This window comes from Oncorhynchus tshawytscha, linkage group LG16, assembly GCF_018296145.1.
Source record: "Oncorhynchus tshawytscha isolate Ot180627B linkage group LG16, Otsh_v2.0, whole genome shotgun sequence".
Taxonomy (NCBI): Eukaryota; Metazoa; Chordata; class Actinopteri; order Salmoniformes; family Salmonidae; genus Oncorhynchus; species Oncorhynchus tshawytscha.
In genome coordinates this window covers 71,975,977-72,001,539 of record NC_056444.1, presented here as the reverse complement: position 1 = coordinate 72,001,539, position 25,563 = coordinate 71,975,977, and the positions used below count along the sequence as shown (strand labels likewise).

General features: G+C 40.8%; 1 protein-coding gene across 2 annotated transcripts; it reads right to left on the bottom strand.

Moving 5' to 3' along the window:
• Positions 1 to 46: 46 nt before the first annotated feature.
• Positions 47 to 25,271, bottom strand: LOC112216287 (adipolin). 2 transcript variants are annotated; one of them, XM_024376174.2, is made up of 8 exons: positions 23,986 to 25,271; positions 6,434 to 6,538; positions 6,102 to 6,213; positions 5,574 to 5,761; positions 3,726 to 3,834; positions 3,388 to 3,481; positions 1,683 to 1,761; positions 47 to 1,461 (listed from the first exon to the last, which is right to left on the bottom strand). In XM_024376174.2, the coding sequence occupies exons 1-8, from the start codon at positions 24,157 to 24,159 to the stop codon at positions 1,363 to 1,365; spliced, it is 960 nt and encodes a 319-aa protein (XP_024231942.1). In that variant the 5' UTR covers positions 24,160 to 25,271; the 3' UTR covers positions 47 to 1,362. The 2 variants fall into 2 exon arrangements, with proteins under 2 accessions (XP_024231942.1, XP_024231941.1); XM_024376173.2 differs by having other exon boundaries at positions 5,574 to 5,764; positions 23,986 to 25,269.
• Positions 25,272 to 25,563: the final 292 nt, after the last annotated feature.

Here is a 25,563-nt window from a genome sequence, read left to right as displayed (position 1 = left end):
CAAGGACTAGGGAGTTTTTAGGATAAAAATAAACTGAATAGAGCTAAGCAAAGACACAATCCTAGAGGAAAACTTGGTTCAGTCTGCATTCCAACAGACACTGGGAGATAAATTCACCTTTCAGAAGGACAGTAACCTAAAACACAAGGCCAAATGTACAGTACACTGGAGTTATTTAACAAGATGACATTGAATGTTCCTGAGTGGCCTAGTTACAGTTCTGACTAAAATTGGCTTGAAAACCAATGATAAGACTTGAACATGGGCTGTCTAGCAATGATCAACAATCAACTTGACAGAGCTTGACAGATATTTCTGTATTTAATTTTCAATAAATTAGCAAACAATTCTGAAAACATGTAATTATTGGGTATTGTGTGTAGAAAAAAAATCGATTTAATCCATTTTGAATTCAGGCTGTAACAAAATGTGGAATAAGTCAAGGGGTATAAATACTTTCTGAAGGCACTGTACAGCGGTATGAAACAGAATGGCCAACATACTTGCATTTCATTTCAATGCTCTAACCACATTCCTTAGTTTGGGTTTGAATCCCACAAAATGGTTCCAAACAGAGGCCAATGTTTCCTCTATTTTGTTCAGTGGGCTGTAGACTCCACATGAGACATACAAAGTCCCCCTAGATAGAACATACAGTAGAGGTCACTTTGCTGAGAATAGGGTTGCAAAATTCTGGTAACTTTCCCAAAATTCCCTTGTTTTCAAAAACTACTGGTTGGATTTTCCTAAATGCTTCTGAATTTCTTCAACCCTAGCTGAGAAGTTGGGGCAAACATACAATGCATACTGAGCATCTTTGCATCATCCAGTGTTTATACACACTCACAGAGTCTATACACTGTACTTTCTTAGCTACTGCCATTCCATTAAAGAGATTAATAAAAACCTTTCAATTTCATGAATGATATTCATTATAGCATATTTCCTATCGGGCTATTACTGTATTAAAAATACGTTTGTGATTTTTTTCTTTTTTTCTTTCTCAAATTCAAAATGTTCATTGAGTGATTTGAATATGTGAAGTCTTCTATTAGGATTGTCTGTTGGTATGCACAAGTGTCTTTCTTGGCCCATAGGTGTGCTTGCTTTCATGGTGTCTGGGGAGAGACAGTCCTTTAGCTTTCAAAACGGTTCTTCCAGGATACCCCAAGTAGAGAAGTTCAATGTCTGCAAATGCTGCTCATGCCTTTTGCTTTCTCCTCCATGGATGTGGATTGGCAGATAGCATCTGTTAGTAATCCAAGCAGATACAGGTAAGACAGATGCCTTGCATGGCCAGGGCCCTGGAGTCCAATGGGAAGAGGGAAGGAATACCCCCAGCCCCAACGGCAGGACGTGAGGCTATACACCCAGCAACATCCCCATGAAGTCAGAGCCATTCTGTATTGTGATGGATGCCCCAGCACCATTGTCTACAAATATGGAGGTGTACTGTCCAATCTGAGGAGATACAATAACATTTTAAATACAGGAATATAATGACTGATTGTTTTGCTATAGTGATATTAAAACCCATTATAGTGTTAAGAAGTAATTGTACTTCATAACACTTCTTAAAAGGCTTTTTGGGGGGCAATATCTTACTCTATATTCAGTTTGACCCTATTGGAAAATCTTCATGCCAAGCGTTGTGATGATCAGTTTGATAAATGTAAGCCCACCTGTAGCTCCAGCAACCCTTGCACATACACTGTGAAGATCTTGCTGTTACTTTCCAATCCAACAATCATCTCTAACGACCTGTGATGAAGAGCAAAACAGACAACAAATGTTAATTAATCATAATCTTGTCACCTGATCTTTACGTTTGTTCAAAATAACTTTACTATATCTATACACACCTAACACGTTATGAAATAAAATTGTTGAATTGCATGATATTTCATGCAAATGTGTTTTCGTACACATGAAATAAACATGTCATTGCTTAATTCTGAGTCTTGAATCACCATCATCATTACAGTGAGCCTTTAATGAAGTCTGCAGTGTAGACAGTAATATTGCAGGCATGGAGTCTTGTCCTACAACTCCTGTTGAGACCACTGGCTCCTGTTTAGTGGAAAACGCTGCATTTTTATGGTGAATCAATCATGTTTTGTCTTCAGTTAACTGCCATTGCAATGAGGCTCATTTTACATTCTCTGCATTTTCATGTGTGGGAGAGCCAGACAGGCTGGAGGCTTTGGGGTGGAAAATCAACAACAATGAGCCCACTTTTTGGGGGTAAGGTAACCATCATAACAATATTATTTATAATTTGTTTTGAAAATACCAGGTTGTGAAGCAAGGTTGTTGGCCTTTACATATTCTGGAGATATTGGGTACCGTTCGTAAAACATTTTTTTGGTTACTTTATATAAACAGAAATGGCAAAAATATGTGAACAACATTACTCGTATCACCCAAAATGGGTGTGAAATATTCTGTTATCTACAAACGAGTGTGCAATATTCTGGTATCTACAAACAAGTGTGTAATATTCTGGTATCTTCAAATGAGTGTGTAATATTCTGGTATCTTCAAATGAGTGTGTAATATTCTGGTATCTTCAAATGAGTGTGTAATATTCTGGTATCTTCAAATGAGTGTGTAATATTCTGGTATCTACAAACAAGTGTATAATATTGTTGTTGGTTCTCTTCATCCTTCACACATCCCAAAAATAAAATGTCTCTATTCAGGGTTGTGTTCAATAGGCACCAAATGTCCTTTAATGTTCCTTTACATTCTTTCATAGTAAAATGTTTTCCTACGATTTGCTCAAATTAATACGACCCTGGCCTGTGGTGCTGGAAGCAGCATGGTGTCCCAGGCGTCAAAGGTGAGTCTATAAAGAATTTAGAGGCGACAGGGACCAGGAGAAGGGGTGAGAGGACATTTCCTTTAAAGACGTGTTCCACTTTAACACAGGAAATTCCTAACTGGTTCCACACAATGTATAATAGACAACATCTTAAACAGCTCGTAAATACTAGCAAAAGTAAAACAGGCATTAAACACTGATTATCGGGCACGGATTCAATGACTGCTGTCAATATAATGCCATAACAACACATCAGAAAGCCTGACCTGGCAGACAGTAACAGATTAGCTAACTCTAATTGGGGGAAAGAAAAAAATGGTTATGATATTGCTTTGTTTGTCAGGGATAGTTTTTACCTCATTCCATGTAACAGTGTTGCATAAGACGGAAACAAATAAGAACCATATGGTCTTCATGCCAAGGTGAAAACGTGTGGAGTGGACTCATTTCAGTTTGTTTCATAGGGTGACTAGATATTGGAGGGATTTTCAAACTTCATCATACATATTTGTTGATAAACGGTAGACGATCAATAGACTGGGACTGAGGGTAGGCCTACTCACGTATATCGATGGCACAGGGATTCGATGCAGATCAGCACTCGCACATTATCCCTGGCTCTCAGCTGACTCTTACTCCTCTTTACCTCGTTGTGGTCTTCAGGGAGGAAACATAGTTACTCTGAGGTTATACATTATCCAGCTCAGAAACACCTATCTGAAGAAAAGGTCACAGAATCCTCTGAAGATGTACAATATTTTAGCGAAATCTCTGAATAAATTGTGCCTCAATGCCCCTCATGCATTGTCTTGATATTTGATATCCAACTTCCAAATCAATACATTTCCCAAGATGATTCCCTGATATTTGGGTTTCCCTAAAGTAGAGAAATATTCTTTACCAATATGAACATTAGCAGAGAGCTGGTAGATCCCTGTAACGGGAGCTGTGAATCGTCCTGTGGATTGGTCCATTCCTGTCCCTCTGAGGAAGGCACCTTTAGCAGGAGGCTGGAAGGACAAATACAATGTGACTTGCAGAATGGAGTTGTACAATAACTCACAGATAATTTAGGCTCAATTGATATCTAGCTAAAGTGAATCGAGGAGCTACAAAATGTAAATGTATGTCTGCCAAAGGGAACACCCGAGCAAATAATCAGAACTTTTCCAACAGACATTGGAATACTAGCTATTTATTCCGTTGCCTGACTAAGTCACTACCCACTTTATATACGTAAATACAGTATAACACAGTCCATTATTACTATTTATACAATGGGTGGGTCTAATTCTGAATGCTGATTGGTGAAAACCGCATTCCAGCCGGTGTCTATTCCACAAGTTACCACCTGCTAAATCTATGACGTTAAAATGCCAATTTATTCTGGTCCATCTGACTGCGCAATCCACTGTCTCATCAGCCCAGCCAGGCAACTTATAAACTTGATCTCCACTATAAAAGCATCTCGACATTATCTCACATTTCCTTTAGACTAACAGTTTTTTTAGTTTTCAACAGCGGAGATTTGTATAAACCTTGCTGTCTGTCTCTCCGACATTTTGCAACATTGTTTCAATATTCAAATTCGATCTCCAGCTGTAATGAATGTCTCGGGAGTCAGGATGAGACAGACAGACAGGCAGCTTTTCTCAGCCAGTCTAAATCATGAATCAGCTGGCATCATTTTGATGTATATATACAAAGAAATATCAATAGAAAACAGGTACAACTAAATGAAGTGCAGCTAGTTTGCAGTCTTTCCAGCTTCATTTTGAAGTGATTGTGTTGCTGTCTGACTCTTCTGAACAACAGTGTCCTGACAAGAGAGCACATTTTCTATGCCAGGAGAAATCGCACCTCATTAGCTCATTGTTATGAATGTATCCAAATAAATGTCACTAGAAAACAGCTTAAACAAATGTAAATGCAGCTACTTTGCTGTTATTCTGGCCATAGATGGCTAGCTAGCAAGTAAGGGATAAGAATATTGCCAGCCAGTATGGCAATGGAACATTTAGAACAAACGACTGGGTCGTGACACATAGATACTGAACAAAAAGACTAAACGACTGGGTCACACCTCTAGCATCCAAACCAATAGAACAAACAACAATCATTATATGGATATGTTGGTAACCCATTGTATAAAATGTTTCATTAAAAACGTTATTTTGATGAATTTATTTATTTTATACCTGCTGTAACCTGTCTATGTGATGAATATTTTTGATTTGCTTTGTCTACTCTTAACCTCCCGCCTCAGAATGTCCCAGGGAATAGTTCTTCCTCTACATCATGCCGTTTCAAACAGTGTCTATTTTTGTCCACTCCGCACCATATTCCAAGTCACAGACAGAGTGCCTTTTGTATACCACCCAGAAAGTGATGTGGAGCGTTGTAAAAGGAGATGTTTTTTTAGTAAGGACTAAGAAGCCAGTCTAAACTCAAAGCAGGGTACTGCTTTGTCAGACTTTAGGGAAGGGGTGATCCCTTAAGATTCCAGGCTTCATTCTTATACATCAGGTGGATATAACCAGAATCATTGCTGGTTAAAACATCAAACCTGCATTTTAAAAAAAGTTTAAAAAAAGAAAATAGAAAGAAAGAATAGTGATTGTGGAGATTAATAGGCGGCTTAATGGTGAGTAAGACAAGAGGATAAAGAAGATGGTCAAGGGGGTGACCAAATACTTCACAAACTCCTACATTCTTTACAATTGTTCTCAATTGTTCCTCCAAAATGTACCGTCTGAAAGTTTTGTAGCTCCATCAGTGTCTTCTTGTCGACAACCACAGGTCCTATGAGTTTACAGTGGAAGGCTTCCTCTATCCTCCTGTAAGAGGTCATTCCTTCCAGGGCAATGAGGGTCATGGGTATCTGACTAGGACTGGTACTAGTCTGCTTGTCCACTGCAGCAGCTCTCCTCTCTGTAGCTTCTGGTGAAAACACAGAAGGAATATGGGAATCTCAACTAGAAAGATGACAAGAACATGGACTTGACTTTGAACTATAGGAACAACTTTCTCTGAGTACTACAGTACAGCAATAGAGTAGTGAGTTTGCAGTCACTCAGACCAGAGATCTACCCCAGATGGTCAGTTACTAATGAAATACTTCAGCCTTCACAGAAACAATGATCCATCAGCAGTAGCAGTTGATCAATCACCAATGTTTTGGAATCAACATGTATTTTTATACTCAGCGAAGGACCAGATCAGACTTTGTAACATGTTGTGTCTTTATATGACATTTTATGTCTTTATATGATATTACCTTTTATCATCTCTTTGAACTCCTGGAGGAGGACCTCCTGGGTGATCTCTGCCCCGGGGAATCCAGGAGGCCCCTGGGGGCCTGGAGGACCAGGAGGGCCTGGTGGTCCTGGCTGACAGAGATCAGGAAATAATAACACATCACATAATAATATAGGATCATCATACATATACTCTACACATGATTTGACACAGAAAGTTGTTTCAATATTAAAATGATCAATATTTCGACTTATGTATCGTACTAGATGCTTCGTGACCAATGTAATGAACAGACCAGTGCTTGATCAGCTAGCTTATTTGAACCACTACTGAAGACATTGTTATATTTACCAGTGGCCTTTTGCGTTTGCGGCATTTCCCAGGGAAGTTGTCTACGGGTCGTTTCACAAAGTCCATCCATGATCCCAGGGGATCTACTCTCTGGTTGTCAGGAATCTATAAGACACATGAGAGAGAAAACCCATGAAATGTTTTTCATTCAAATAGACGGCATAGCTGGATCTAAACAGAAGATGGCATGGGACACGGTTGGACTCTCGATATTAGACCACTTTTAAAGGTCTGATTTTGGAATGAACACAGTTGAATGAATGAATACCATGTTGGCATTTAGGATTATGCTTTGAACACAGGCCTACTATGAATCAATGAGACACCACGGAGAGCCAGATGTAGTTGAATTAACCTGGCTTATTAATAGTGAGAACTAAACAAGTGCCTAGTAAAATAAAGTGGGAAAAAGGGTGCGGGCAGAATGTACTTAGAATCAAGCTAGCCCCAAACTGTTACACTGTGTTCGTATTCCTCAATAACAAATGCTCTTTGAGGAGAGCAGTGTTAATTGCAAGATTCATCAGATATTTCAGGCTGGAATCATTTCGCCCCACTGTCACACAATGCAAAGTATTGTAACTAAGTAACTGAATCCAATGAGTCATATTTTCTGCTTACCAACCATAATTGGAAAATCTTGCCGTAAGATACTATTAAATGGTGCCAGACATCAAGGCAGGTCACACTATGAAGTGAACTCTCTTTCTTTCTCTCTCCCTGTCTCTCTTTGCTGGTCTACTGCCATTTCAGAGAGAGAGAAAAAGCCTTTTTGTGTCATACCTTTCACTTTGCCAACTATGTTCAGTCACTTTTTCTGTCCAAGACTTTCCCTTTTTGCTTGTTTTTTCTCTCCAGATAATTCACTCAGGTGCCACGTCAATTATTATTTGCCCAATAGGGTCAGAGGAAAATAAACAAGACGTCTCAAGGGATTTTTGTTCAACACATGGTCATTTCCATGATCATACTGTGCATTCAGGACCATGTTAAACATCTCTATCCATGGGCTATTTTATTGCCGAATTAGTCTACAACAACATTTATAAACAACCAACAACACTTTCCCCTATACCTACAAACATACTTACAGTCTATCAGGAGTGTGATGACCGTATTGAATATGATAATAAATATAGTGGCATGCCATAAAAGTCAACAGTGACTGTTGAAATGGACTTGCCAGTAAAGTTCATTGCCTTATGCTGGTGATGATGATTGTAGACCTTTGCTTGATATGCAGGGATTCTGAATGTGTGATGATGTCATCCTTTTGGTGATAAAAAAAAACCTCCTGACATATTACCTTGATCCAAATGAAAGGCCTCTGCCACCCAATCATTCTAACCCTAGCTGTGTGAATTCCAATAACCGCAAATGCCTTGAATCCTCCCCAAGCAAAGCCCTCCTTCCTCCTCCCCAAATGTCAAGTGACTGTAGCGGAGATAGAAGAGGAGATTAGGACGAGCCATGAAGGTGAGCTGTCTGAAATGGAATTTGTTTAGGTTTGGCAGGAGGACACGGATCACTTATCTGCAAAACTAACATGCCGCCTTTTCTTCACAGAAATAGAGACTCACCCTTCGTTATATTCAACAGTAACAAAGTAACCCATTGTTTGTCTTGTCTTCAATATTCTAGAATGAAAAAGGTTTCATATTTGGGGTTTGTGGATTTTTTTCTCTGTGTCTTCTCCCTTTTCTCTTTCCTTGTGACAGCAGACAAAATAAACAAGTTAAGTAACACAGTGCCTCCTGCATGTTGGATGTCTGTGGGTTTTTGTTGTGCTTTTGAAGCCTGGCGACAGATAAAAGGCAGACAGATTTTGTCAAGCCAAAGATACTGTTACTGCATAATCTGCCACATTCTTTCCACAACACTGCAACACAGCCAGTTAATTATACTGAATCATTTTCTTTATTTTACCATTCATGCTGCATATAAATTCTGTCTTAATATCTCTCACTTTCATACTTAACCTTACCAGAGCACATAAAAAATATTTTGAATTTGAGATGGTGTAAAATTAAATCTTAAAACATATATTCCATAAGCTACACTTTTACAAGTTTAATGATGAGTGTGATGATTTAAACACTGACGATCACCACTTTTGATTGAAGTGATGCACGCTGAACATTGACAACAGAGTAAGGCACAAAACAAGGAGCTTAACGCTACGCTTGACTGTTAATACCTGAGGACTCAAAAGAACTGCACCTCTTCTGCACCTTTCATATTGATGTCATACGTAGATCATCTTATGTGTTTTTTTCAGACCAACTCAAGTAAGCCCAAACATGCAACTTATAATTATATACTGCATCAGTCAAAAGTTTGGACACACCTACTCATTCAAGGGTTTTTCCTTAGTTTTACTATTTTCTACATTGTAGAATAAAGTGAAGACATCAAACCTTGAAATAACACATATGGAATCATGTAGTAACCAAGACATTTTTTATTTGAGATTCTTCAAAGTAGCCACCCTTTGCCTTGATGACAGCTTTGCACACTCTTGGCATTCTCTCAACCAGCTTCACCTGGAATGCTTTTCCAATAGTCTTGAAGGAGTTCCCACACATGCTGAGCAATTGTTGGCTGCTTTTCTTTCACCCTGCGGTCCAACTCATCCCAACCCATCTCAATTGGGTTGAGGTTGGGTGATTGTGGAGGCCAGGTCATCTGATGCAGCACTCCATCACTCTTTTTCTTGGCCAAATAACCCTTACACAAACTGGAGGTGTGTTGGGTCATTGAAAAACAAATGATAGTCCCACTAAGTGCAAACCAGATGGGATGGCGTATCGCTGCAGAATGCTGTGGTAGCCATGCTGCGCCTTGAATTCTAAATAAATCAAAGACATTGTCACCAGCAAAGCACCCCCACACTATCACACCTCCTCCTCCATTCTTCACAGTGGGAACCACACACACGCAGAGATCATCCGTTCGCCTACTTTGCGGCTCACAAAGACATGGCGGTTGGAACCAAAAATCTCACATTTGGACTCGGACCAAAGGACAGATTTCCACCGCTCTAATGTCCATTGCTCATGTTTCTTGGCACAAGCAAGTCTCTTCTTCATATTGGTGTCCTTTATTAGTGGTTTCTTTGCATCAATTCGACCAGGAAGGCCTGATTCACGCCGTCTCCTCTGAACAGATTGATGTTGAGATGTGTTTGTTACTTAAACTCCGTGAAGCATTTATTTGGGCTGCAATTTCTGAGGCTGGTAACTCTAATGAATTTATCCTCTACAGCAGAGGTAACTCTGGGTCTTCCTTTCCTGTGGCAGTCCTCATGAAAGCCAGTTTCATTATAGCTCTTGATGGTTTTTGCGACGGCACTTGAAGAAACTTTCAAAGTTCTTGAAGTTTTCCGTATTGACTGACCTTCATGTCTTAAAGTAATGCTGGACTGTCGTTTATCTTTGCTTATTTGAGCTGTTCTTGCCATAATATGGACTTTGTCTTTTACCAAATAGGGCTATCAACTGTATACCACCCCTACCTTGTCACAACACAACTGATTGGCTGAAACGCATTAAGAAGGAAAGAAATTCCACAAAGTAACTTTTAACAAGGCACGCCTGTTCATTGAAATGCATTCCAGGTGACTACCTCATGAAGCTGGTTGAGAGAATGTCAAGAGCGTGCAAAGCTGTCATCAAGTCAAAGGTTGGCTACTTTGAAGAATCTCAAATACCAAACACTTTTTTGGTTACTACATGATTCCATATGTGTAATTTTATAGTTTTGATATCTTCACTATAATTCTGCAGTGTAGAAAATAGTAAAAATAAAGAAAAACCCTGGAACGAGTAGGTATGTTCACACTTTTGACTGGTAGTGTATCTTAGCTATACCCTGTGTGATAATAAACACGTCAGCATAGCACTGCCAGGAAAGCAGCCCTCTCGTTCTGCTTGTTATCGTCTTGTGTTGTTAGCACACGCCATTGTAATTAAGCGATTAAAACCGTGCCCTAAAGGATTTTCTCAATTTTATGAAGTCGGCCCAGCTGTAACCAAGATAATTATTACTGTTATTCAAACAAAAAAACATTATTGCGCAAATCACTGTTCCAACTTTTTTTGTCACTTTTATTCAGTGTGTAACACAAGATCTCATAAGAGTTGCTACAGTAGCATAGCAATAAAGCAATACCTCATGAGGATTTTAAGATCGGAATTTTAATCTCACTTTCATTGATCGGGCTTCACACACAGGTGGGCATCATATTTTTGCTACCATTACATCCAATAGTGATGATAGGTGGTGGTGCTTCCCACAGCTTGATAAGAAATTATGATTCCTTGTACCTCAGTGAAACTATCTTGAATATGCCCTAGATGGTCTTTACACAGAGAAATGAAAATCATAGCATGACGAAATAGAAAAACTGTCAGTTATATTTAATCTAGTTCCTATTCAGGATGGCACACAGTAAACTATGTTCTCACACACATACCTTTATATCAGCACATACAGCACATGAACAAAGCGAGTAGAGGATAGATACAGGTATCAGTCTGTTCTTCCCTTTGATCCCGGCTGTTGTTTGAGTGCCATCCAATAGCTGTGTCTTTCAACAGCTGTGAGAGCACACCACTCCAGTGGCAATTTGGGGAAATGTGTTAGACATTCTTAAGGTGTTAAACTGAAGGTACTACTCAGAACATCAAACACTGTTGGGGGTGGGGGCTCTATTCCAACTGAGATTGTGATATCTACTGCTACAGGCACCAATTCTGATAAGGCAATTCACTTTACTTACCAATATATAACCACAATGACAGTATGAAAAAACATCACAGTTTTCAGTTTAGACATCTACAATACCATGGACATTGCACGTAAGCTTGCAGAGCTGTACTACCTGTGTAGTAAAACTGTTGTTACACATGTATTATGGAATTTGAGTTTTACAAAAATGATGTAGCCGTTGAATTATAACTTCATTATGTCCATGTCCAGGTTGGCAGGTAGCCTAGCTGTTAGAGAGTTGGGCCAGTAACTGAACGGTCACTGGTTTGAATACCCGAGCCGACAAGGTGAAAAATCTGTTGATGTGCCATTGAGCAAGGAACTTAATCCTAATTTGCTCCAGGGGCGTCATACTACTATGGCTGACCCTGTAAAACAACACATTTCCCTGTGCTCATCCAGTTGATGTGACAATTAAACATCATCCTCGTGATAATTCAGGAAACAGTTTGTTTGAGGCACAATGGATAATCCTTATGTATGTGATACAGTTTGTTTGATGAAATTAAGTAGAATTGATTTGCTAAAGGGAGGGAAATATTCCATGGGGAAGGCAACATTCCATCCAAAACACAGTCTGCATTACAAATGGCAAGTAGGGAATAGGGTGCCATTTGCGATGCAGACACAAACACAACTGTTAAGATCTCCATTGATCTGCATCTTGAACAGCACTCCATTGCTGGCTCTTCTGTAGGCACACCGGTATAGCCCATAACTCTTAGCTTGTTTTCATTTACATGTCATTATCCTTATTAACTAGCCATATCATATTGTTTGACATGCACCAACTAGTATAGTCAAAATACTTGCAACACACAAAGAATATCTTGAAACGTTAACTGCAGGGCTTACCTATGTAAGAATGCTGTTCATTGACTATAGCACAGCATTCAACACCATAGTACCCTCCAAGCTCATCATTAAGCTCGAGGCCCTGGGTCTGAACCCTGCCCTGTGCAACTGGGTCCTGGACTTCCTGACAGGCCAGCTCCCAAGTGGTGAAGGTAGGAAACAACACCTCTATTTCACTGATCCTCAACACTGGGGCCCCACAAGGGTGCATGCTCAGCCCCCTCCTCTACTTCCTTTTCACCCATGACTGCGTGGCCACGCACGACTCCAACTCAATCATCAAGTTTGCTGACGGACACAAAAGTAGTCTGATTACCAACAATGACGAGACAGCCTACAGGGAGGAGGTGAGGGCCCTGGGAGTGTGCTGCCAGGAAAATAACCTCTTACCCAATGTAAAAAAAAAAAAAAGGAGCTGATTGTGAACTTCAGGAAATGGCAGAGGGAGCACCCCCCATTCACACTGATGGGACCACACTGGAGAAGGTGAAAAGCTTCAAGTACCTCAGCGTACACATTTCTGACAAACTGAAATGGTCCACCAACACAGACAGTGTGGTGAAGAAGGGGCAACAGCGCCTCTTCAACCTCAGGAGGCTGAAGAAATTTGGCTTGGCACATAAAACCCTCACAAACTTTTACAGATGCACAATTGAGAGCATCCTGTCGGGCTGTATCACCGCCTGGTACGGCAACTGCACCGCCCACAACCGCAGGGCTCTCCAGAGGGTGGTGTGTCCTGCCCAACGCATCACCGGGGGCAAACTACAGCATCCAATGTCACAGGAAGGCCAAAAAGATCATCAAGGACAACAATCACCCGAGCCACTGCCATCCTCTATCATCTAGAAGGCGAGGTCAGTACAGGTGTATCACAGCTGGGTCCGAGAGAGTGAAAAACAGCTTCTATCTCAAGGCCATCAGACTGTTAAATAGCCATCACTAGCACATTAGAGGCTGCTGCCCTATATACATAGACTTGAAATCACTGGACACTTTAATAATGTTTACACATTTGTCATTACTCATCTCATATATATAGTGTATTCTATTCTACTGTATTCTAGTCTACAGTGGGGCAAAAAAGTATTTAGTCAGCCACCAATTGTGCAAGTTCTCCCACTTAAAAGAGGCCTGTAAATTTCATCATAGGTACACTTCAACTATGACAGACAAAATGAGAGAGAAAAAAATCCAGAATTTTATGAATTTATTTGCAAATTATGGTGGAAAATAAGTATTTGGTCACCTACAAACAAGCTTTCTGGCTCTCACAGACCTGTAACTTCTTCTTTAAGAGGCTCCTCTGTCATCCACTCGTTACCTGTATTAATGGCACCTGTTTGAACTTGTTATCAGTATAAAAGCCACCTGTCCACAACCTCAAACAGTCACACTCCAAACTTCACTATGGCCAAGACCAAAGAGCTGTCAAAGGACACCAGAAACAAAATTGTAGACCTGCACCAGGCTGGGAAGACTGAATCTGCAATAGGTAAGCAGCTTGGTTTGAAGAAATCAACTGTGGGAGCAATTATTAGGAAATGAAAGGCATACAAGACCACTGATAATCTCCCTCGATCTGGGGCTCCACACAAGATGATCTCACCCCGTGGGGTCAAAATGATCACAAGAACGGTGAGCAAAAATCCCAGAACCACACGGGGGGACCTAGTGAATGACCTGCAGAGCTGGGACCAAAGTAATAAAGCCTACCATCAGTAACACACTACGCCGCCAGGGACTCAAATCCTGCAGTGCCAGACATGTCCCCCTGCTTAAGCCAGTACATGTCCAGGCCCGTCTGAAGTTTGCTAGAGAGCATTTGGATGATCCAGAAGAAGATTGGGAGAATGTCATATGGTCAGATGATACTAAAATATAACTTTTTGGTAAAAACTCAACTCGTCGTGTTTGGAGGACAAAGAATGCTGAGTTGCATCCAAAGAACACCATACCTACTGTGAAGCATGGTGGTGGAAACATCAGGCTTTGGGGCTGTTTTTCTGCAAAGGGAACAGGACGACTGATCCGTGTAAAGAAAATAATGAATGGGGCCATGTATCGTGAGATTTTGAGTGAAAACCTCCTTCCATCAGCAAGGGCATTGAAGATGAAACGTGGCTGGGTCTTTCAGCATGACAATGATCCCAAACACACCGCCCGGGCAATGAAGGAGTGGCTTCGCAAGAAGCATTTCAAGGTCCTGGAGTGGCCTCGCCAGTCTCCAGATCTCAACCCCATAGAAAATCTTTGGAGGGAGTTGAAAGTCCGTGTTGCCCAGCAACAGCCCCAAAACATCACTGCTCTAGAGGAGATCTGCATGGAGGAATGGGCCAAAATACCAGGAACAGTGTGTGAAAACCTTGTGAAGACTTACAGAAAACGTTTGACCTCCGTCATTGCCAACAAAGGTTATATAACAAGGTATTGAGATAAACTTTTGTTTTTGACCAAATACTTATTTTCCACCATAATTTGCAAATAAATTCATTACAAATCCTACAATGTGATTTTCTGGATTTTTTTTCCTTCTCATTTTGTCTGTCATAGTTGAAGTGTACCTATGATGAAAATTACAGGCCTCTCTCATATTTTTAAGTGGGAGAACTTGCACAATTGGTGGCTGACTAAATACTTTTTTGCCCCACTGTATGTAGCACTGACATTGCTCGTCCAAATATTTATATATTCTTAATTCCAGTCCTTTACTTTAGATTTGTGTATTGTTAGATATTACTTGTTAGATATTACAGCACCGTTCGAGCTAGAAACACAAGCATTTCGCTACACCTGCAATAACACCTGCTAAACAGGTGTATGTGCCCAATAATATTTTATTTCATTTTATTTGATTTACCCACCAAACAGTGAGAGTGGGGTGCACCAGTCACTCTAAAAAATAAGCTTGTAAGATTATTGCTAATGTTGCTAGCATGTTGTGTGAACAGGTAGAGGTACCGCTATAGTTTGACGTGGGACAGGATGATGGAGAAGAGTCCCTAATCTCTTGTTTTTAAGTCGTTATAGCCCCTGTGCAGTCATCCATGCAAGGTGGGGGAGGCTAATGCAGCTAGGGCCTAGCCCATCAAGAGAGGCAGGGATTCTCATGCTGCAGCTAGAGCTAGGCTAGGGAGAACCTGCGCACTTGCCCACTGTCATGCATCCACCCACGTTTCCTCCTAAAGAATATCCCATCCATCCCGGCCCTCCCCTGATGCACCTCACAGACAGAGGATTTACTACCACAACGCTAAATATGGTTAGACATGCAATCAGCGCAACTGGTGCACACTGCACACACCCTGCACTTTAACTTTGTAGATATGTCACACACAAGTTGTTAAGGACATGAGCAAAGTGTAGGTCTATGCATATAAACCACAAGAAACATACACTCCACTTTAAATCTTGAGGGGGCAACCAAATTATGAGAAAAAAGAAGAAACCTGGACATTGCTCTTGCTTGTATCACTGCTCTTTTTTAAGCTTTACGTCTTGGCCTCAAGACCTTAGTCAGAGCCTTTGCTATCAAATTATAAAATGATACAACTGTAAAGGATCAAGCGATTTTCAAATCCCACTATGTGTGCGTATGCTGCACGTATACATATTCCTATAGCGTAGCCTTCGTGTTATCTTTTCCTTGTTTCCACAAAACAACTGCTACAGTGTCAACACGCCATATACTGTATACATTGCGTGTGCATTCCTTTCCAGTGTACGAGAGCTACTAAAACAGTCAAATGTATTCATGAAATCTCCTAGGGAATAATAATCGTGCTTTGCTCTCAACATTAAAAGTCTAAAAGCTGAAGAGAGTCTGATTGCTGTCACACCTGCTTTGTGTACAAATTATAGTCTTCACATTGCTCCAGTGGTGGCTCTTTCCCCAGGTATCTGTGGTAGGTAAGAGAAACCATTAAAAAATGACTCTGGCTCCACATCCATATCAAGCTAAAAACTGAGCTACCAGTATGCCAGACCTGGATTCAAATGTAATTTAATATAATTTCAAATAATGAATATTAATATATTTAATTCATTAAGTGTTTTTCATTTACAGACAGGAATCACAAAGCTCTGAAAATACTTGACCTGTCCTTGATTGAGCTTGCCAATTGCAACAGAACCAATAGTCCCAACTATGCAGATAATGCCAACCGGACAGTTCAGACAGGCTAAAGCAAACACTAAAAGTATTTGAAAGATTTCAAATAGTATTTGAGCCCAGGTCTGAGTTATGCCCCAGGTAGATAGATACTCATGAGATCTTCTTTTTATGCACTCATTTGTGGTTCCACTCTGCCACATAAATACAGTGCTCATTTATGTTTGGTTTAAGCACTGTCCTTGTGGAAGTACTCTGCTCACTTACTTTATGAGGTACTAAAAACCAGACGTAAGTAGAAAAGCACAAAATATGAGAAGGGAAAATATATATATATATATATATAATATATATATACACACAGTATATATAGGTCATATGAAAGGCAAATTCAAATGTGAGAAAACATGCAAAATTCTCCCACGCTTCAACACCTATTAAATGTCTATAGGACTGATGTATTAACACAACAAAGGCTCTAAAAGTAATTCAAGGATTGCCAAGATTTTAACAATCATTTGGACTAGGTGCACAGATCATCATCTGTTTATGACTAATGCAATGCATTCTACCCCAGACAATTCTTTACATGGTAGAGAATATACTTAAAATCTCTGGTAGATTGCAGTGAAATCATGTTGCTTTCTTTCAAGAGTCCAATGTGAATCTGATGTAGAGGAACATGACCAGCACATAAAACATAGCAGGCGAGATCAAGGGATTTCGGACAGGAAATCCAAACCAAACAGAACCTCTCTGATATGTAAAAACAGAAATGTTGTATTTTTGGCACCCAAAACGTGGCTCAAGGGGAATATCGTCCTAGCAGTTTATTTTATTTGTAGATTTCAGATGTAATGACAAAAGGCTGTTTATTAGTATTATGGCTGTCTGTCAGGATTTCAATGAGTGCATAAATCAATTGTGTAATGCATTAAGTAAGCAAGGGTCATTAAGACGTGTAATAAAACAAAACATCCCATAAGATAGGCCTCATCCTCACACAGTAAGGGTATCCTTGTTCCCACTCGATTTACAGTTCCAACTCTGTTCCCAATTTTGTGTGTGTGTATGTGTGCAGCCTGTGTGTGTGTGTTAGTGGGCCTAGGGTTTCCTGTGGGATGGGTCCAGTCCCCTGTGTGTTGGGCTATCCAAACGGTCCCGAATCACTCCTTCATTAAGCATGGTGTTCGGATGAGAGAGGGGAAACTCAAGTCTCCCCCAGGGCACTGCTTAACCATTACTCAACACGCTATGCGTGATGTTTGACTTGACTGCCTCCATTACTGCCATGACTGACTGAGCCCTTTGCTGCTCCACACTGACAGATTTCACTGCACTTTGGAAAGGAGTGAAATAAGTGGCAAATTGATATATTGTTTCCGTAGTTCTGCCCTCACACTGTATTTATTGTGCTAGCCAGTGAAATCATGATAGATTGGATTGTGGATGATGACCCATCTATGCTATGACAAAGGGTAGAAGAAAAACTTGTCTAGTGCTGTGAGCGATTTTGGGAGACATAATGTTATTTTGGTGCAAAAAGTTAGTGCTTGGTATCACCTCACCAGATTTCACTCAGTGCAACACTCCACACCTCAACTGTGATCAATTTCAAATGGAAAATCTCTGAAGGAATGTAGTCTGCTGCACCCTGCCAACAGCTCTCACTGGGGTTGGGCCAGATGCAAAATGAATGCCATCATAAGAAGACTTTCCACTGAATGAGAGAAAAGAAAAAGGGAAAACATGCAAATGTATAAACGGTTTGGCTTGTTTGAAGATACAAGGTGGTGTTCTCCTGCCATCATAATGTAATTCTAATAAACAGGTTGTTTTCTCCAAGACATTACAGGTACAGATGTAAGGATGAAGTGAAACTTGAACAAACCATAATAACTGCATTAAATTAAATAAAGGATCCAAGCACCGCTTGCAGCTGGCATAATAAATATTATTTGTTTTTTACTGGACACATTTTCAGTGAACTCCGGATGATCGGCAGACTCAGTAGCTTCGGTTTTTCTAATGACTGCCTTGCCTGGTTCACCAACTACTTTGCAGACAGAGTTCAGTGTGTCAAATCGGAGGGCATGTTGTCCGGTCCTCTGGCAGTCTCTATGGGGGTGCCACAGGGTTCAATTCTCGGGCCGAGTCTTTTCTCTGTATATACAGTGCCTTGCGAAAGTATTCGGCCCCCTTGAACTTTGCGACCTTTTGCCACATTTCAGGCTTCAAACATAAAGATATAAAACTGTATTTTTTTGTGAAGAATCAACAACAAGTGGGACACAATCATGAAGTGGAACGACATTTATTGGATATTTCAAACTTTTTTAACAAATCAAAAACTGAAAAATTGGGCGTGCAAAATTATTCAGCCCCTTTACTTTCAGTGCAGCAAACTCTCTCCAGAAGTTCAGTGAGGATCTCTGAATGATCCAATGTTGACCTAAATGACTAATGATGATAAATACAATCCACCTGTGTGTAATCAAGTCTCTGTATAAATGCACCTGCACTGTGATAGTCTCAGAGGTCCGTTAAAAGCGCAGAGAGCATCATGAAGAACAAGGAACACACCAGGCAGGTCCGAGATACTGTTGTGAAGAAGTTTAAAGCCGGATTTAGATACAAAAAGATTTCCCAAGCTTTAAACATCCCAAGGAGCACTGTGCAAGCGATAATATTGAAATGGAAGGAGTATCAGACCACTGCAAATCTACCAAGACCTGGCCGTCCCTCTAAACTTTCAGCTCATACAAGGAGAAGACTGATCAGAGATGCAGCCAAGAGGCCCATGATCACTCTGGATGAACTGCAGAGATCTACAGCTGAGGTGGGAGACTCTGTCCATAGGACAACAATCAGTCGTATATTGCACAAATCTGGCCTTTATGGAAGAGTGGCAAGAAGAAAGCCATTTCTTAAAGATATCCATAAAAAGTGTTGTTAAAAGTTTGCCACAAGCCACCTGGGAGACACACCAAACATGTGGAAGAAGGTGTTCTGGTCAGATGAAACCAAAATTGAACTTTTTGGCAACAATGCAAAACGTTATGTTTGGCGTAAAAGCAACACAGCGCATCACCCTGAACGGGAAGATGGATGGAGCCAAATACAGGACCATTCTGGAAGAAAACCTGATGGAGTCTGCAAAAGACTTGAGACTGGGACGGAGATTTGTCTTCCAACAAGACAATGATCCAAAACATAAAGCAAAATCTACAATGGAATGGTTCAAAAATAAACATATCCAGGTGTTAGAATGGCCAAGTCAAAGTCCAGACCTGAATTCAATCGAGAATCTGTGGAAAGAACTGAAAACTGCTGTTCACAAATGCTCTCCATCCAACCTCACTGAGCTCGAGCTGTTTTGCAAGGAGGAATGGGAAAAAATTTCAGTCTCTCGATGTGCAAAACTGATAGAGACATACCCCAAGCGACTTACAGCTGTAATCGCAGCAAAAGGTGGTGCTACAATGTATTAACTTAAGGAGGCTGAATAATTTTGCATGCCCAATTTTTCAGTTTTTGATTTGTTAAAGAAGTTTGAAATATCCAATAAATGTCGTTCCACTTCATGATTGTGTCCCACTTGTTGTTGATTCTTCACAAAAAAATACAGTTTTATATCTTTATGTTTGAAGCCTGAAATGTGGCAAAAGGTAGCAAAGTTCAAGGGGGCCGAATACTTTCGCAAGGCACTGTATCAATGATGTTGCTCTTGCTGCGGGCAATTCCCTGATCCACCTCTACGCAGACGACACCATTCTGTATACTTCTGGCCCTTCCTTGGACAGTGTGCTATCTAACCTCCAAACGAGCTTCAATGCCATACAATACTCCTTCCGTGGCCTCCAACTGTTCTTAAACGCTAGTAAAACCAAATGCATGCTTTTCAACTGTTCGCTGCCTGCACCCGCACGCCCGACTAGCATCACCACCCTGGATGGTTCCGACCTAGAATATGTGGACATCTATAAGTACCTAGGTGTCTGGCTAGACTGTAAACTCTCCTTCCAGACTCATATCAAACATCTCCAATCTAAAATCAAATCTAGAGTCTGCATTCTATTTCGCAACAAAGCCTCCTTCACTCACGCCGCAAAACTTACCCTAGTAAAACTGACTATCCTACCGATCCTCGACTTCGGCGATGTCATCTACAAAATAGCTTCCAATACTCTACTCAGCAAACTGGATGCAGTTTATCACAGTGCCATCCGTTTTGTTACTAAAGCACCTTATGCAACCCACCACTGCGACCTGTATGCTCTAGTCGGCTGGCCCTCGCTACATATTCGTTGCCAGACCCACTGGCTCCAGGTCATCTACAAGTCCATGCTAGGTAAAGCTCCGCCTTATCTCAGTTCACTGGTCACGATGGCAACACCCACCCGTAGCACGCGCTCCAGCAGGTGTATCTCACTGATCATCCCTAAAGCCAACACCTCATTTGGCAGCCTTTCCTTCCAATTCTCTGCTGCCTGTGACTGGAATGAATTGCAAAAATCGCTGAAGTTGGAGACTTTTATCTCCCTCACCAACTTTAAACATCTGCTATCTGAGCAGCTAACCGATCGCTGCAGCTGCACATAGTCCATCGGTAAATAGCCCACCCCATTTACCTACCTCATCCCCATACTGTTTTTATTTATTTACTTTTCTGCTCTTTTTCACACCAGTATCTCTACCGGCACATGACCATCTGATCATTTATCACTCCAGTGTTCATCTGCTAAATTGTAATTATTCGCCTACCTCCTCATGCCTTTTGCACACAATGTATATAGACTCTTTTTTTTCCTACTGTGTTATTGACTTGTTTATTGTTTACTCCATGTGTAACTCTGTGTTGTTGTCTGTTCACACTGCGTAAAATAAAGGTGAAATGAAAAACATTTTAAAAAATGATATAGCATAACATTTTGCTGATGCATTGTCCATACAAAATGCACAATAAGATGTGCTCAAGTTCCGTAGCCTAAAGGAGCGTTATGTAGCCTACACGAGTCTTATTGCGTTGTCCAAGCTTGAACATCTCCACTTTTAATCTTAGATGTAAAGTCTAAACCCCAGGGTCCTCAACTAGAGGTGACAGTATTTGGCCGAGACACTATCTGGCATAACACAGGGTCTTAGGAGTGATTATGTCATTACCCTTAGATTGTGGGAGACAAGATGAGAAAAATGTAAGTGGGGGGGCACAGGGGGATAATCCTTGTCGAGGTGTCCTCTTTCAGAAGCCTTTCTATAGGGCTTTGTGAGGGGCTTACACGGCACGCTGCACCAGTTTTTTGGGGCCGCAACGCCCCTATCGGATGTCCCAGACACAGCGGAGTCAGACTGGCCCTGTGAATGACAGAATCAATGGGCTGGGAACAGCAATGCCAAAGCTCTTTAAATATCTGCCCACCTATCTTTCCCAGGAATTACATAATGGCAGTCTGCCTGTGGCCTGTTGCTGGACCATGGGGGAGATGGAAGGGACGAATGGGGGCTTTGGAGATAGAGACACCCTGGGCTTGGTGAGATAGATGGGAGAGAGAACAGAACAGATATATCCCAGTGGGGTGCAGTAGTCCTCAGTTTTCAGCAGCCTGGGGGTTGACACAAGGTCATGCTTCATAGCCTTCTGCTTTTACAGGGCAAAACAAGTCAAATAAACACAGCCAGACCACAATGAGACAGGCTAGGGCTGAATAATGTGTTCTTCTTCTTCTTCTTGAGAATAGAGAAACAAGACCTCACTCTATGTCAAATAAAACAGAGCAGAGGCAAACTGGTAGATCTTGGACAGGGAGGGAGGGCTGGTATTGAGTGGATGGGGCAGCAAGGGTTATTTGAGAATGCCAACACAATGGGTGGGCTAAAAGCAAAACAAATACCTCATTGGAAACCCCTGGAAATATGCAATACCAGCCATAAACCAATAAATAAGAATGTGAAAGGTCAAATGCTGTTTTTGGACATGGAAACAATATTTTTTCAACTTTTTCATCAGTTTATTTCAAAGCTATGTATACATTATACTTGGGTGTAAAACTCTACTTTTCTATCTGTTTGCCAAATTATTAAGTCTTTTAAACTACCGAATTACTGTCCATATTTGATATTTAAATGAATATTTTGGCTACACATTTAGAGAATGTAGCCTACACTGTCACATTTTCTTAACCCTAATTCATGATGATCCAAACCCTCTTGAGTGCTGATTTGTCAATAAACAGTCCTTAAAACTGATAAGCTGGGGAATTGGTGCTTGCCCCCTGCAGTGAGGACTAATTGATGCATTGATCAGCCTTTAAATGTCCACATACCACACATTCTTCAGGAAGGCATCCATTTAGGGTTTCACACATTTGAGACACTTCACTTTCTCAGGCTTGACCCAGTAGGGCACACCTCTTCTATGCTGGCAATTGCCCACATCACTACACTCATTCTCTCTATGGAACACTCTACAGAACACTCTATAGAACATTTTGTTACTCTACACTGCACCTTAGAAACTGCACCTTAGAGTCATTCAACACTGGTCACTTTAGTCATGTTTACGTAATGTTAATTGATCTGAAAATGTTTCTGGAGTTAGAAACAGATAAGATATTAGCATTCCTGCAATATTATTTTCTTTAAATGTAAATTGATCTCAGAGAAATTAAGATAATTGATTACTCAGTCTATATGTGCATACTGTAATCTCCACATAGCTCATCTCCTATATAACTACTGTTGTAAATACCTTTTCCTACGTATACAATATATTGTCAACACTGTCAATACACACCACTTATTTATATTCAGGACTCTAACATTGTTCATTCTGATATTTCATCATTTCTTCTTTTTGTATTAGTATTGTACTGTTAGACACTTACTGCACTGCTGGAGCTAGAAACACAAGCATTTCGCTGCACCTGCTTTAACATTTGCTCATCTGTGTATGCAATAAATAAACTTTGATTTGACATGGGTTATACATTCATAAAGCCTGAATGAAGTCCAATTATACATGAATCAAGTCCAAATAATGCTGTTGGAGCATGTCATCTGCCAGCACCAGCCATTGCAATCCATAATATAACAAGTTAATTATCACTCCTTAAACTGAGGGAGAAGACATTCCAGCTCAGGTATTTGCCTCAGAATAGATTCCAAGGTTAATCAGATGATTTAGCAAAGGATTTAGCACTAGGAACAAAAGCATTTCTCTTCAATATCATCTGCTAAATATGTGTATGTGACCAATAACATTTTATTCTATTTTATGTTGTTTCAATTTTGGTAGCACTACTGCAATTGTATTTTCTATTAAATCTGTACTTTGATAATTATCAGATCAGGTAATCAAAATCAAGTTACAATCAAATACCACTGATAAAGTGAATAACATATTCCACAAACTAATCATAATCATTCTTCCTATGTTCAGCACTTGTATGATCAGAATAAATATACACATTTCAGCCATAAGGTTTGAAATACACCAGTGGGTCTACAGAGCAGAGAGGGCTTGGGACTATAGGGTTCTATCTGCATTTTTATCAAAATGTAGTGATTGACATAGCCTTGTACTGTTCAATGTTCTCTACCTATATAGTACTATAAATACCCTAATTCATGTTGTTAAGTTAAAATAAATTCTAGATGAAAATTGCTAACACCATTCAAACCAATGAGGGTTCGTATCTTTAATTATCTCAGAATCATATTTTTTACATATCGAACCTTATAGTCCTAAGCTTCTTAGAGGTTGGAGGTAGCCACTGGTGAATTGAAGATCACATTTTAGTTTCAAATCAAGCATTACCTTGGTGCTCTCGCCCACCTCTTCGCTGTTGGAGAGAGTAGTGTTGTACGCCTCTGTGTGCTGTGGGGGGGTCTCCTTCGGCCTCTTCCTCTCCTTCTTGGCGTCCACCCCTTCCAGCAGGACACACTGGGTCCAGAACACCGCAGCCAGCACAACCAGTGGCCCACACCACATCTTAAACACAAACTGAATCAACCCAAATATCCCTGGAACCGTGTGAAGAAGCCTCTTTGGACAACTGGCCCAATGGTCTGTCCAAACTGTCCAACGATTGGAAAGAATAAAGCTATTGCCCGATTACAAAAATGAAAGGACCCTAAACAGGATGATTAGAGTGCAAACTGGAGGACTGCAACGACTATGAGGGCTGAAGGACTCCTGGTTTGGCTGCCTGCTGCTCTCTTCCCGATGAGCTTTGAGCCTGGCAGCAGAGTGTTGCTGGAGCTGGAGCACAGCTAACTCTAGCCAGAAAGCCAAGCAGCTTACTCAACTATGAAATGTGTCAAGTCAAATGGTCCCGGCGAATGACAAATCGGCGTAGATCTGACAGCAAATAAACCCATTAGTGGGATTTTTCATGCTTTCTGCTCTGTGTGTGTGTGTGTGTGTGTGGGGGGGGCCTTAGATAGGAGTGGATGGTAGAGTTCTCTATCCCCCTCTTCCTTGCTCTTTTGCTCACACTAAGCAATGGATCCTCCTCATAGTTTTCCGATAGTTGGGTGCAGTGGAAGTCTCATAAGAGTTTGTATTTTCTTCAGAGAATGCTGCTTGGCATTCAAGCCCTCAGTCCACCTCACACATGTTTCCCACAGGACTCGCCATAGAATAAAAAGGGGAGTTGGAGTTGTTCCAATTTTCTTAGCCTTTGGTCCTCCTTGTATTATTTTCTCCTTGAAGGGTATACAATTGGTCCCCCGCAGCAGAAGCTCTGGAAAGAAAACTTCAAAGTGGTGTAAACTACACTTTAAGGGGTATTAGCAACACGGTCTCCTCTGTCCAGTACACCCAGCTGTACATAAATCACTACTGTCCATTCATCAACCCAGTCCGTCTGCTCTGGGGTGACAAAATCATGTGCAGTTTCACCTCAGAGAGCACTGTGTTTGTGTCTGTGTATGTGGTAGGTCCCTGTTGCTTGCTTGCTTCACCACACTGTCTGGCTCTCTATCCCTATCTTCTACTTCTTTTATGTTGCTCTCTCTCTCAGTGACTGAGCTTACAGGAAGGCTCAAAGTGGAGTTTTATCATTACTCTCTCTCTCTCCCTTTCTCTTTTTCCTTCCCCTAGCTGCCTCTATTTTTCTCATCAGTGAATTGGCAACTCCACTGTTTTGTTCAGTCTCTGTTTTATCTCATAGATGAAATGGTTGACTCCTTTTTTGAAAACTGAGGAGGTTCTTTGGCCAATATGTGTGTGTGTGTGTGTGTGTGTGTGTCTTTTTAGTATATTTTTATTAAAATTTTACCTCAGTATAGCCCTGTGTTTGGATCTAATTCATACTGCGGAATTGATGTACGTACCTTCAGAAAAAAAAACCCTCAGGCACTCTCTTGTGTAATCTGTTGTTTGACAAATTGC

What these genes read in the sequence shown, in the direction of transcription:
- LOC112216287 (XM_024376173.2), bottom strand. Translation starts at nt 24,159, where the DNA reads ATGTGGTGTGGGCCACTGGTTGTGCTGGCTGCGGTGTTCTGGACCCAG. An exon ending in GCAAACGCAAAAGGCCACTG is followed by an intron (nt 6,214 to 6,433) that starts GTAAATATAACA and finishes GATCTCTGTCAG; the next exon opens with CCAGGACCACCAGGCCCTCC. An exon ending in GTTCAAAGAGATGATAAAAG is followed by an intron (nt 5,765 to 6,101) that starts GTAATATCATAT and finishes TGTTTTCACCAG; the next exon opens with AAGCTACAGAGAGGAGAGCT.